At 49.3% G+C, this 13518-nt stretch overlaps 1 protein-coding gene across 1 annotated transcript in view; it reads right to left on the reverse strand.

Moving 5' to 3' along the window:
* Positions 1–13518, reverse strand: part of Drc11 (dynein regulatory complex subunit 11) — a 116014-nt gene that overhangs the window by 21231 nt on the left and 81265 nt on the right. The window contains exons 14-15 of the mRNA XM_048441795.3: positions 10246–10353; positions 6415–6614 (exon numbers count right to left, since the gene is read on the reverse strand). Coding sequence (XP_048297752.1) covers positions 6415–6614; positions 10246–10353 — 308 coding nt within the window. The remainder of the gene's footprint in view (positions 1–6414; positions 6615–10245; positions 10354–13518) is intronic.

Genomic DNA, 13518 nt, shown 5'->3' on the forward strand with positions numbered 1-13518 from the left:
AGGGTCTACCTGTCTACACCCACTCACCTCCAGTGAACAGGTAGGGACCACAAGGGGACTAAAAGCTGTAAACTCTGGGCCATTAATCTGCCATCTGTTAGAAGTGTGGTGTGTGGATCTTTGCCTGGGTCCTTATACTCTTTCAAAGCTTTGTCACAAAAATAACCAGTTTAGGTCACAAGGTCAGACTCTGACTAGGCCATCATAGGACTAATGTGTTGAGTTTGCTTCCAGCATGGCTGTGGATAAGGCCTCTGGCATGGCAGTTAGGATGAACAATGGCCACTTAGGTCACCTTGCAAAAACTGAAAGTGGTGGCTTCAATAAGAATAACCCCCGTAGGCTCATTTATTTGAATGTTTAGTCATTAGGGAGTGCTGCTATTTGAGAAGGCCTGGAAGGATTAGGAGGCGTGGCCGTGTTGGAGAGACCCTGTCCCTGGGGGTGGGCTTTGAGGTCTCAGAGGCTCACCCCAGGGCCGTCTCTTTCTTCTAAGTTCTTTTCAACTTTCCCTTCTGGTGTTGGTTGCCTGTCAGGCTTGGGTTAACATTTAGCCTTTGATTGAGTTTATTACCCACTTTGGACGTCATTTCTAAGCAACCTAACTCTGGGAAGGACCAGGCCTAGGGTGCCAGGGCCACTACTGGCCTCTCAATGGCCACAGTCACTGCGTGGATCCCATTTGTATGATAAGGCCGTCTCTTTACAAGATCCTGCTGATATTGAAAGTGATACAAAGTGCTTGACATCTGTCTTTATGTCCTATCTGTACCCTTCACTGTCCTAAGGGGCCAGGCTCATCTCACCAGTACACAGGCCTGTTGGTCACCCAAAAGTATATTGTCAGATGGTGGGGATGCACACATTTAGTCCTAGCACTCAGAAGGCAGAGACAGGCGAATTTCTGAGTTCAAAGTCAGTCTGATCTACAGAGTTCCAGGATAGCCAGGGCTACACAAAAAACCTTGTCTTGAAAAACATAACAAACAAAAAGTGAGAGAGAAGAAGAAGAAGAAGAAGAAGAAGAAGAAGAAGAAGAAGAAGAAGAAGAAGAAGAAGAAGAGGAAGAAGAGGAAGAGGAAGAGGAAGAGGAAGAGGAAGAGGAAGAGGAGGAGGAGGAGGAGGAGGAAGAAGAGGAGGAAGAAGAGGAGGAGGAGAAAGAAGAAGAAGAAAAAGAGGAAGAGGAAGAAGAAGAAGAAGAAAAGAAGATGTTTTGCCCAAGATAACAATCCACGGCTGACTTGGATAGTTGCCTGCTAGAACACTTCTATTTCTTCCACCCCACACTTGCATTTTTCTACAAACTTCACCAGAGGGTCAGTGAGCCATCATAAGGCCAGGACATTATGCAAGAGGACTCTGGCCCCAGTAGCCCAGCAGTCTGTGAAGGAAGTCAACCATCTCGAACTCACCAAGTACAAGGTCAGGCTGTTTCTACCTGATAAGAAACGCTTTTAAAGCCACAGTTATCATCACCAAACCATAGCCGGTTCTTCTCCCTCATCAGCTAGTGGAGCAGTCTGGCCACTCGGCTTAGCACCGGCTCCTTCGGCTTGAGTTGGTGAGGCCTGGACGGCTGAGTCTCATCTCTGCTATTTCCATGTCTAAGGAGCTGACAGCCACGGTTACTGGAGGCTCTACCTGCCTGTACTCAACCATCTAGCGGCTTCACCTGCCTATCCACCTCTCTTGAGTGGAGGCTCTGTTGACCAACAATAAGAACTCGGGTCTGCTATTCATACGTTTTGTGTATGTTATTACTAAAAATCCCCCAAAAGGTATTTGACAATTTGTTAATGAAAAATGCTATTTTTTTGCCTGTTTAATTTTCATGCAGCTATGGAGAAGCTTCATTTAAATTATACAGCTAGTTTGAGGTCATGGCCAATTAAATGTAATTGAACCTCTGGATATCATGTGGGATAGTTCACACTGCGACCAGCAGAGGGCTCTTCAGTCCTACCAAATATCAAATGTTTCTGTCAATGACTAAGTCGGAGTGTCAGGAAAACAAGGCATCCTCAACGAGTTCTGTGATTTCTCCGAGGACACTGCCTGGTTACCACAGGCATCAGACCTCAGGGCACACTGTCTGAGCTGTCAAAACATGCTTACGTCATATGTGTTACAGACATGAGCCCTGGACATGTTAGGATTCTCTCCCACACAATAGGGAGAACTTTAGGAAAATAAAACCCAACTGATGCTGCCTCAGTTTACCAAGCTGGAAAGGACCACTCATGCCCATTCCTCCACCCACTCGCTCTTTATTCCGTGAGCACTGGCAGAGCATTTGTTATTGGCTGAAGGGAGGGGATCTTTGACGGTGGGGACCCCTCCCTGCCTGCAGGGGTACAATATCCCGAGTCTGTATGCAAGGTGCTGCCATGCTAGAGAGGAACAGAAGGGTTCAGGTTATTGGAGGTTCACATTCTTTACTAGCTAGGGGTCCATTTGAATAGGATATGAAGACATTTTCCTCTGCACGTCCACTATTTCAACATTCTATTGTTAATCGCTGTCGTCTTTTGCCATCTTTTATATAATCTGTGAAATGATTCAAGTCCTAGCAAGGGGCTAACTTAGTTGTGAAACTGCAAATGATAACCAACAACAGAGCAGAAGTATCCTAAAACTGATGAAAAAGTGGTAAACTGAGGAAGGGGAGAGGAGAAGGACTAGGTGTTCAGGGACTCGTGAGGAAGGCTTCTGATGGGCAGTGTGTTGGGGGTAGGGCAGCGCTGACAGGAATGGACACAATGATGCTGTAACTGTAAGGGGAGAGGTCAGGATGGAATGTTGTGTTCACACGTGCGAGGATACTGTGCTGAAAGTCCCATTCCTTCCAGTCCACGCCCTTCTGTACACTGGCCGAAGGACTCCCTCCATATTGCACTAATGTTGGAGCACCTTGGGAAGAACAGGGCATATATGGGCTAAATACTCAGGCACTCTTAAGTCCCCAGGGTAGGTTGAACTGCAGTTAATGTCCCATCAGCCCCCTAAGTGTTTCCAGGGTGGAGAAGCATCCTTCCATGCTTGTGGTGTCTAAGCCTGACCACAGATCACTCACTTCTCCATGAACAACATCAGCAGTCTTCAATCCCGCAGTCGGGACTTAGTGTCCACTGTTTTCCCTCACATTCTGCCGACAGTGCAGGGTGCTCACGGTCTGATGTGTGCTCTCTCCTCTAGCCCCGCTTGTCCTTGGAGGGCAGTCAAAGCTAACATCTCCCTGGAGAAACTGACTTCCTTCCTTCCTTCCTTCCTTCCTTCCTTCCTTCCTTCCTTCCTTCCTTCCTCTCAAATGACTTCCCTTCTTCCCAGAGCTGGAGACACACCTACTACATGACTCTGTGATCAAGAGATCTTACCTTTCCTTTCCTTTTTTCTAGATTACAATGCCCCCAATTTGGGGTGGATTTTCCCACATGGTTCCATCTGAGATCCTTTCGGGGTGTTCTCGACTTTCACTCTATCCTCCCAGGATTAAATGCTGAAGACTCAGAGAGTATAATATAATATAGATATCTCTCTGGCTACTCAGACACCTACCACTAACAGGTGTGATGAGGACATGGCATGCGGAGTCCTGGACCACAGCGCATTCACACTGTGGGATGCTGGTGGTGGGGGCCGTATGTGAGTGGGGAAGAATATAGTGAACTCTCCACACATCCTGCTTAAACCTGCCATTGGCTTAAACCTGCTATGAATAAAGTACGTGTGTAGGTAAAGGCTTGGGAATTGCTCTGGACCCCATCCCTAAATCTGAAACCACCCTCATCGTGCTGTGGGAGGTGACCCTGGCCTTCATACAGACACCCTTATGGGATTGATGCTCAGTGTCCAGGCCCTTGGTGTTCACACCTGAACAGTGCATATAACTCCTTATGTGCCTCACTTCCGGTTGGACGTCTCCCAAAGTCCAAAAGGTACCCTGCCTCTGACTGACTGTCCTAAGAATCTGGAGAGATGTGTGCCTGTAGATTCCTGGGAAACAGCCTCTCTGCCCATGCATACTTATTCGGTGATCGTCATATACCAACCAACCAATGTTTTGTTCTTTCTGTCTGCTTAAAAACAGAAATGCATTGGCTTATATTCTGGGGCTGCGAGTCCGAGATCAAGGCACCTGCAGAGTTGGGTCCGCTCTAGGACTCTCCCATGTCGTTGCTTCTGTCCCCTCGGGCTTTCTTTGGCTCCCTGAAGATGAAAGTTCTCCCTGTGTCTCCCCATCTTCTACCCCTGGTTCTCCCTGCCTACACCAGGAGACAGAGGGACGGTGACAGTGTTCCAAATGTTGAACTGATCACACGAGGAATTTCTAGTATTTCCTAAAGGCAACACCTTCTTGTCTTCATCTTACCCCAGCTGGACAGAAAATCTGAAGTAACTTGTTCCCATTTACACTGAACGTGTCTTAATGGAGACCCCTCCCCCTGTTACTCTGTGTAAAATACAAGAATCCTTCAGGAGTAATGGGCACAAAATGGACTTGAATCTATGGTTATGAAGCAAACCAGAAGTTTGTTTTCCCACCCTGCTTTGGGGGTGCCATGGGAGACTGAGTGCCCCCCACTGGCTGCAAGTTTCCTAGCAGTTGCAGGTTCTCCCCAGAGAAACTTCGAACAGCTAGTCACATCACATTCAGCAGAGGGCAGAGGGGAATGACTATCTCTTTCTTGCTTGCTCCTGTTCAGCTCAATTTCTTTATTCTTACACAGTTCAGCCCCCCCCCCCCCCCGCCTAGGGAATGGTGCTGCCCACAGTGGACTGTCTCTTTCTACGTCAATTAGCAACCAAGACAACCCCTGCAGACCAATCTGATCTAGATAATTCCTCTCTGAGACTCTCTCCAGGTGATTCTAGGTTGTGTCAAATTGACAGTTTAACCAGCACACATTCGGAACAATGTGCCCAGGAGAGGCTGGGGAAATGCGGATGCTTACAATTCATGAGTAACAAGGACATCGCATTCAGGATATACAAAAAATTCTGACAAACCAAGAAGCCAATATGGAAGGTAGGCCGTGAGGGGGCTGGTGAGACAGCTCAGTTGGGAAAGTGCTTGTTGAATAAGCGGGAAGAGTCAAGCCTGATCCCCAGTCAGTACTCGCTTGAGACAGCCGGGAATTGGTGTGTGCTTCTAATTCCAGAGATGGGGAGGTAGAGACAGGCAGATCTCTGGTGCTTGCCAGCCAACCAGATCAGCCTACCTGGTGAGTCCAGACCAGTGAGAGACCCTGTCTCCTCCAACGAGGTGGGTGGCATCTGAAGAATGACACCCAAGGTTGACCTCTGACTGTCGCATGCGTTCTGACACACTTGCACGCTTACCCCGACTCACACATGTGCATCCCACAGATGCAAACACAAACACACACCCACTCGCCCATCCATCCACCCAAAGCAGGCCAGGCCCTGAAGAGATATTTCACAAGAGGAGTCAGTCATCTGAGCAGAGCACATCAGATAGGCGTCCTGTGACCGGAAGTGTTGTGCTGTAGGGTTCCTTTGCCACTCACGAAAGAGGAGAGAGCAACATTCCCTAAGGGTCCTATGGCGAGAGCTGGCTGAGGGATTGAAGCCCACTTCTGACTTCACTCATCTGAGATTTCCTGGGCCAGCATTCCTAGGAGGGGCTCACTTCTATCTGTGTTTCGTTGACCCTACCGTCCCCATTTTTTAGAGCTCTGAAAGGCAGGTTCAATCCAGTGCCCAACCTGGATAGTGTGTGCAGCCACACTGGTTTCTACACTCCAAGCTGACAGGCAGGGGGATGACTGCAAGGTCCTCAGCCAAGTCAAAAATTACATCTTGTAAAATCTTCATAGCATAATAAAAGATTCCTATCAGAGTTCTTTAAGGTTCATTCCTTCTGGTGATGGGACCCAAAGGGGCTGTTAAGAACTTAACTAAGGTCACAGAGCTGGCAGTGCACTGGGTCCTCTGAGATGCTGTCTGTGACCCTGTGTCATCCCTGTCCGTTAGTTTCCTGCGCTGGGCTTAGCAACCCTGCACTTTCCTCCTTCGGACCTGTCGGGAGAGGCCGCGCCGAGAGGGAAACGGAGCAGGGTAATTTATACCACATGAGAAGCAATCTACACACAGATCCTACACTGATGAGTCGAGGAAGTCAAACGCGGGTCTGAGTTTCCAGGAGACGTGCAGGCATTTCGTTAAGGAACCCCGTGGCCGCAGGAGTCAGGGCTGGGCGGCACAGTAGGGTGTTTATGCTCCGAAGAAGCTGTTTCTAATTGTGCGGTGCCTAGCCAGATGTGAGAATGAGTTAATTTATTGTGGGGGGAGGGATGAAATGGGAATTCAACACAAATGTGTCTGCTGGTCTAGAAGGATGACCTGCAGGAACGGAGTGTCACTTGGATCCGAAAGAGGAGCCCCGGCACGTACCTTGAAAACCAAGTGTAGCATCATCTGCAGGCCGGTTTTGCCGGGGTACTTCCCGGCGATGTTGGAGGAGGACAAGTTGAAGAGGGTAGCTCCTGTTTCTGTGCAGATGGCGTGGACCAGCATTTTCTTCCCTACCCCCGGAGGCCCGGCCAACAGCAGCGACTTCACCAAGGGGGCTTTCTCGTGCACTTCTGGGGACCCTGGAAAAGACAGAGGCCAATGCGGCTGGATGCTGCCGAGAAAGCCAGAGGTCCTTAGTCTGCTAGTGGGCCTCAGGCTGCGGCTGCACTGTACAAAGGGGTCTCTGGCTACAATGAATGCGAGGAAATCATGTCAAGTCCAAGGCTCATCTTCTGCCCCATTGGGCTCTGAGGCCTCTGGGGTCCTCCAGGCCAGCTTTTCTTCCCTGGTTCTGCATTTTTTCAGACTCAAAATTTTAAGGAGCATTCCTGCAATAGCTTACCCAAGCTGTATGTGTGTGTGTGTGTGTGTGTGTGTGTGTGTGTAATGGTTGTGGGGTTTCTCTGTTAAGAGCTTCACTAAATCCTCTGACGGCTTGGGAACGGAATGCAGAGAGACAGACAATGAGATCGGCTGAGACGTGTTCATTTCTTCTGGAACCTTCTTTTCTGCTATGCATTGAAGCCTATGAGATGGGGAAAGGCCAAGGGCCGGGGGCAAAGTCGAGAGGTGTTTCTCCTGAGCTGGCCCCAGGCTCAGGAGCAGAGGTTATCTGGCACTTGGCCGTGAAGCAACTTGGATTATTGTTGTTGCTGCCTTCTGACCTCATCCACAGTCTACACCTCAGGCCAGGTGCTCTCCAACATGGGGGCTGGGGGTGGCAGAACAGAGCAGGCACTCAGGAGGTACAAGGTACACAGAATTCAATGCTGGTCAGTATGGCGAGGGCAACAGCTGTCCTTGAGGGACTCTGGTTTTAGCGACTCTGGGTGTCCATGTCTTGGCTGTTAATGTGTTAATGTTAATGCCAACAACATTAATCATAAAATCTGAGGCAGGATCTCACTGTATAGCCCAGGCTGGCCCAATCCTTCTCCTATTCCTTGCTAATGCTAGGACCACAGCTATATGCTATCTTGGCTAGCTCAATATAACTTGTCCCTTCTTTTCCTTTCAGGGACAACTGAGAAGATGCAGGGAGCTGTGTGACAATCAGAAACATACTTTTATGGTTGTTCACCATTCTCCGTGTCCTTTCAGGTGACACAAGCAAAGGGGCATTGTTTGTGGCTAGTGGGAGTTATATAGCAGCATGGCATGATGAAGGGGTGCACTTTTTTTGGTGGCAGGAGAAAGAGGCCATTCATTCTTCTTTTGTTCATACTTGGATATGGCAGGATGCTTTGGGCATGGCCCTGGCTAACCCTGGGTGCTCCCATGGCTAAGTAGGGTGGGTTTTAAATGTGGAAACGTCTTGGGATATGCTGCTAAGAGTTTATGGTCAGGAAGGAACTGAGCCCTGAGACAGTGAACCTGCAATGGTAAGCCAGGATGGTACTGAGCCCCAGGTGTTCCTGCCAAGGGAGGCAAAGGATGCTGGGAATCTCAAGATCCACACTGCTGGAGAAGCTGAAATTAAGCTAGGGGCCTCAGCTGGACTCTGGGAGAAGGGGACATATATGCTGGACTTTGGAGGAGGAGAGCCCAGGAGCAGTGTGCGAGGAAGATCAGAGTGATGGAGGCACAGAGGCTAACCAGGTAGGACTTGGGGGAGCTGTGTACATTTTGATTGGTGAGGTGTCTGGGAAAGACAGTGATGGGGCAGGTGGGGAGACTGGTGACAGACGTTCGGTGTCTGAAAGGTGGGTGGGAATCGTAGGCTTGCCAAGGGTGCTGGCTGGGGGCAGGGATGGGAGAGTCTGGGAAAGGGTGGCAGAGGGAAGGGACGGTGTGGAGAATGGAATCTGGGGAAGGGGCAGAAGGAGACTTTGGGAAAGATGTACCAGATGCGCATGCAGGATGTCACGTTTTGAGGAACGTGACCTAGACCTAGACCACTCAGAGGTGAAGAGGAGGTCCAGGGAAGGTCTCTGCGGTTGGGGTTCAGCAGGGAGCCAGGGGGCCGCACAGGCCTGGCAACCGCAGCTCTTACAGACATCCTTACGGAGTGGCCTAGAGAGTGAGGACACTTCCGGCTGTGGGCTTAGGGCCTGTCTGAGGTCTGGAGGACTTCAGGGTACAGGACAGATGGAGTTCTCGGCCCTGACCCCACTTCTGCCATCGGGAGATGGAGGGCTCTGGAGGGTAGGTGACCAAACCCAGATCTACCCAGCAAAGCGCCCTCCCCAGCACCCTCAGCCTCTTCTCTGGGTCTCCCCCACCTGATTAGACACGTCCTGGGATTTCTCTCATACCCCGAGGGGATCTATGGAACCGAGTTCTAGTCACTTAGGCCAGATGTGGAAAGTGGCTTAGTGGCTTCTGTGGACTTCCGCCATGGTTGTCACTGAAGTGACCTGACCGATCAGTGCTTGCCTGGTTCCTTTTGTAACAGGACACCACTTTCCCCACGAGGCTTCCCTTATGACTGTGGGGAGACAAGGGGCAGCCGCAGGAATTGCGCTAGCAGCCAACCCCTCCTTGTGTTGTTCTCACTTGCAGCTGGAGGTGACTTGTGAAATTTACATTCAACAGCCCCGAAGGCACATCTGCGCACACAGATCTTCTGCCCTGCTCGCGTCTGCATTCTTGACAGGTGACATCCAACTCTCTCAGGAGAACAAGCTCTCCAGCTGACTCTGTGGCCAGGAGGCCTTGGCAGCTGTTAGGGCCAGGGATGGGGGTGGTGTGGGGTGAGGGGTGGGGATGGGAGGGTCCTCCATGACAAAGGGGTCGGGGAGGTAGAGGAGGCGGGTTGTCTCCTCAAGGGAGGTTTTAGAAGCAGAATAGAAAACCAAGCATGCCAGGGTTCTGCAAACCAAGGGGGCAAATGTAGCACACCCACTGGCGCACTGTGTTTTCTATCTCCCACTATATTATAACAAGGTGTGAGGCTCAATGTACTTTATTAAGTTGACCCCGTGAATATTACATATCGAGTTTGTTGACATTAAATCGTGTTCTCCAATATGTTACACTTGTATGAGATACAATATGAAATATAGAACCTGTATATTTATCTGGCCCTCCAATTACATTTACTACTAGTGATGTAATGTCAGGGGGGACGTGAGGCTTTCTTGCCAACAGACTTAAGTTCTTAAGTCAAAGCGGGACAGTTATTGAAGCAGGTGAAACAGCCGTAATTTCCAGTTTCAGAACTGTGGGTGGAGCTCCACTGTTCGGGCTGCTGCCCTCCCAAGGCAGTCACCAACCAGAGGGAAGGAGGACGGACTCCATGCCTTCCTGCATCCTTAGGCATGCCCTAGAGAGGTGTCTGAAGTGATGGAACTCTTCCTTGGTAAGAAGGGCCATTGGGGAAGATCAGAGAGCCTCGGGGAAAGACCGAGTACACAGGAAAGGCATTCCACCAATTTCAGAGAGGCGTTACCTCCTCAGGGTGCAGTCACAGAAGGCACCATGTGAAGGCACACTGCCGCCATAGCCCTTGGGCTCCGCTGACTGACTTCACAGAGGCCACCTGTCTCCAGCGGATTGCCACACTGCAACCTGGACCCAAAGATGGCACCGAAACACTCTTCCCAGCAGGCCCTTCTCTGATGGGCATGTTGGGCACGTACTATGGAAGCGAGACAAGGCTTCATAGTCTCGGGTGGGAAAGCGAAAAGTCCTTTTGAGGTCAAACAGGAAAGACTATCAAAGCAAGAAGGGAGGCTGCTGCCTCAGCTTGTAGGAATGGCCAGTCCTTACCCAAAGGCAGGATCCCGTACAGTGTGATGAGCTGTTTGACATCCAGGAGGGACGGCATGGGCTCTACGGCTACCTGGCGCAGAGTGGTCCCCAGGTAGCTGTACTCACCTGGGGAGGAAGGAAACCTGGATGAGCGAATGGGAAACCAAGCTGGTCTGGAAAGGAAGGATCAGAGAACACAGATGCAACATGAAAGAGCCATTACAGAGGACACGTCTGGCCTAGTCATATTCCTGACATAGCCCACAGCCATCTGAGAGGAAGGCCTTCATCAAGAATTGCCCAGATTAGACTGAACTGTGAGCTTCTCTCTATTGCGGGGGTGATTGTCTAGATGGATAAAGGAAGACTTAGTCCACAGTGGGCAGCACCATCCCTAGGCGGGTGGTTCTGGGCTGTATAAGAAAGTCAGCTACACATGGATGAGTAAGTGAACGAAAGCCAGAGGAGCGAGGTGGCAAGAGGCCTCCCTCCACGAGTGGTTCCCACTTGGAGTTCCTGCTCTGACTTCTGCCAGTGATGAACTGTGACCTGGAAGTGTAAACCCAATAATCTCTTTCCTCCCCGAGTTGCATATGGTCAGAGGATTTTTACCCCAGCTGCAGAATGAACCCAGGACATCTTCTCGTAGATAAGGTTTGAAGAGAAACTAGGCAAGAAAGCATAGTGATGCCAGAAGTAATAAAAGGCAAATTACGTTAACAGCTCCAATAATCTCTCATGGGAAAAAATGCCGGTACCAGGCCCTGGATATGAAAAAATGCCAGCCGCTTAGCATGTACCAGGCCCCAGATGTGATCCTCAGTGCCACTCACAGTCACCATAAAGAGAGAGAGAAAAAGGCATTGTGTTGTTTGAAGTGAGATAAAGTTTTGAGTGACAAAGAAGCTAAAATGTTGCAGGTTTTGCTTGAGATGCTAAGAGATTATCCTTAAATTGTCAAAGTCCCATGATAAATTATTCAAGAGCCATGTGCAACGTGTGTCCGAGCAGTGCAGTGTGAGAGGAAGGGTCCGAGACTAATTTAGGATAAATAGAAACATCCCTGTTGAGGGCAATAGTAATTTACATTTTTATCATTTTTAAAGGGTTACCAAAGGAATAATACGGAAATAAATCTCTACAGGTTTAATTAAAGATATCAAAGGGCTTAATTGTAACTAGCCATAAATCTGAAGTGTTATTTTCTAACTCATTTAGATAAGGTCACCAAGAAAATTAGTTTGGCTGTCTCCATTTGTCACGAGGATGGACCTTTATGCACTGCTATGATTCCTGTGATCTGTTTCTGAATTCGCGGTGAAAATACTCCCGGAAGGAGACAGGGTATTTGAGTGTCCACCCAGATGCTTTCTTTCCTACTTTAGGTCCTCATTGACCCCGGAGTGTGTGTGTGTGTGTGTGTGTGTGTGTGTGTGTGTGTGTGTGTGTGATACAGATGCAACGTGCACACTCCTGTGTGTGAAATGCCAAAGACACCCAATGCCGACAGCATTTCCAAACGTGAGGAAAATTAGAGCTACCATTGGGAGACCGGCTGCTGTCTTGCACAGGGCAACCATCCAAATCCTCGGCATGAAAACAAGAAGACCTTGGCAAGGACGGCGGTATGGGTTGGCGGAATGAGTGATAGTGGACACTTCCATTACGGATCCGGCGACTCCTGCGTTTTAACAAGCAGGTAATAAATAGTGGAATGGTTAATTTAGCCTCTACCAGAAGGGAAAGAGACCCTGTAGCAACCGTTAAATCTAGTGCTGACTGCCAGTAAACACGACATGAGAAAGGCTGTGAAAGTGACCTCAATTTTCTTGCTTATGTAAATCCATATTAATATCCAGGCGGACCATATTTTCTGGAACCTAGCAGATTTTATTTAAACAAATTATATTAAATTAAATTAGTGGGTGTTGGTTCTGATAGAGAGAAGGGTCCAGATAGCCCGGGCTGTTTGCCAAGTTGTGAGCCTCACTCTGAAAGCATGCCTCTGTGTTTTAAGATTGCTCCAGTAGGGAGCCATTATCCCGTTCCATCTCCAGAGTCAGAGCTTAGAAGGTTCTGGATCCCCTGCATAAGCACCAGGTCTTCCAGAAGGGAGAGCAAAGGTGAAAGCCAGAAGAAAGGGTAGTTAGGCAAAGGACGTGAAATGGGGCTAGGAAATGCAGGACAGCTGAAAGAAAAGAACCCTGGAATGTACGGAGGGCTTAACTGAATTCTGGTGCAATCTGAATTTAAGTCTTTAAGCCCAGCTTCTCACCATGTGACCTTACCTGTGTGTGTGTGTGTGGGGGGGGGGTTTCATGAAGATGCTTTTAGAAAATGGGACCACCAGGTGGCCGGAAAATGAGCAGGATTCCTGTCCTTACGGAAATGGCAGAACTGGATACAGAGAAAGACATGCCTGGAGGGACGATGGAACCCAAAGACGAGGGTGCAGGGGGGGCAAAGCATCCACACATCAGAAGCAGAGGGGAAGCGTGGGGTGCTTTCCTCAGAAGGAACCCACCCCGCCACACCTCAACCTCAGACTTTCAGTCTGCAGAACTGAGAGTCCATCAGTTTCCACCGTTTAGGCTGCCAGGCTTGCGATCCCCCTTAGGACAGACGTACCAGGCAGGTACAGAGTGAGCAAAATAAAGAGAAGCCACGTGGAAGAGCACAGCAGAAAGCAACCAGAAACACACAGTACCCTGGAAATCAAAATAAAACCAGCTACTTGTGTTTCCGTTCTTTTCAATATAGAAATAATAAAGGAATGAAGGACGGAGCAGTTTATCAAAATGAGTGTGTGTGTGTGTGTGTGTGTGTGTGTGTGTGGCCAGAGGTCAATCTCTGTTGCTTCTCAGAAGCTGTCCACCTTGGTTTTGAGACAGGGTCTCCCACTGGCCTGGAGCTCAGTAGGTGAGTAGTAAGGCTTGTTGACCAATGAGCGCCAGGAAGCCACCTGTCTCTACTTCCCCAACACTAAGAAGGCGCCACCATACCCAACTCCTTATCTATGGGATCCAGGGACAGAAGTCAGGTACGAACACTAACTGATCTATCTCTGTTCTTAAAGGAATCCTTTAGGGACAGGGGTGAGGGCACTCAGGAGCATCTATGAACAAACACTGCTTTTTGACACATCACCGACATTGGCTAACTCACCCCTGTCACGCATAGTGGGAACTGTCTGTGGTGTGATGGTCGATGGACAAGCCTAGTGTTACAGTTACAGGGTTAAGGTCCAGCTATAATGATGCATATTGAGAATTTCTGGAAATGCTGAAGAAC

The sequence above is a fragment of the Myodes glareolus genome, chromosome 1, assembly GCF_982192425.1.
Source record: "Myodes glareolus chromosome 1, mMyoGla1.1, whole genome shotgun sequence".
Taxonomy (NCBI): Eukaryota; Metazoa; Chordata; class Mammalia; order Rodentia; family Cricetidae; genus Myodes; species Myodes glareolus.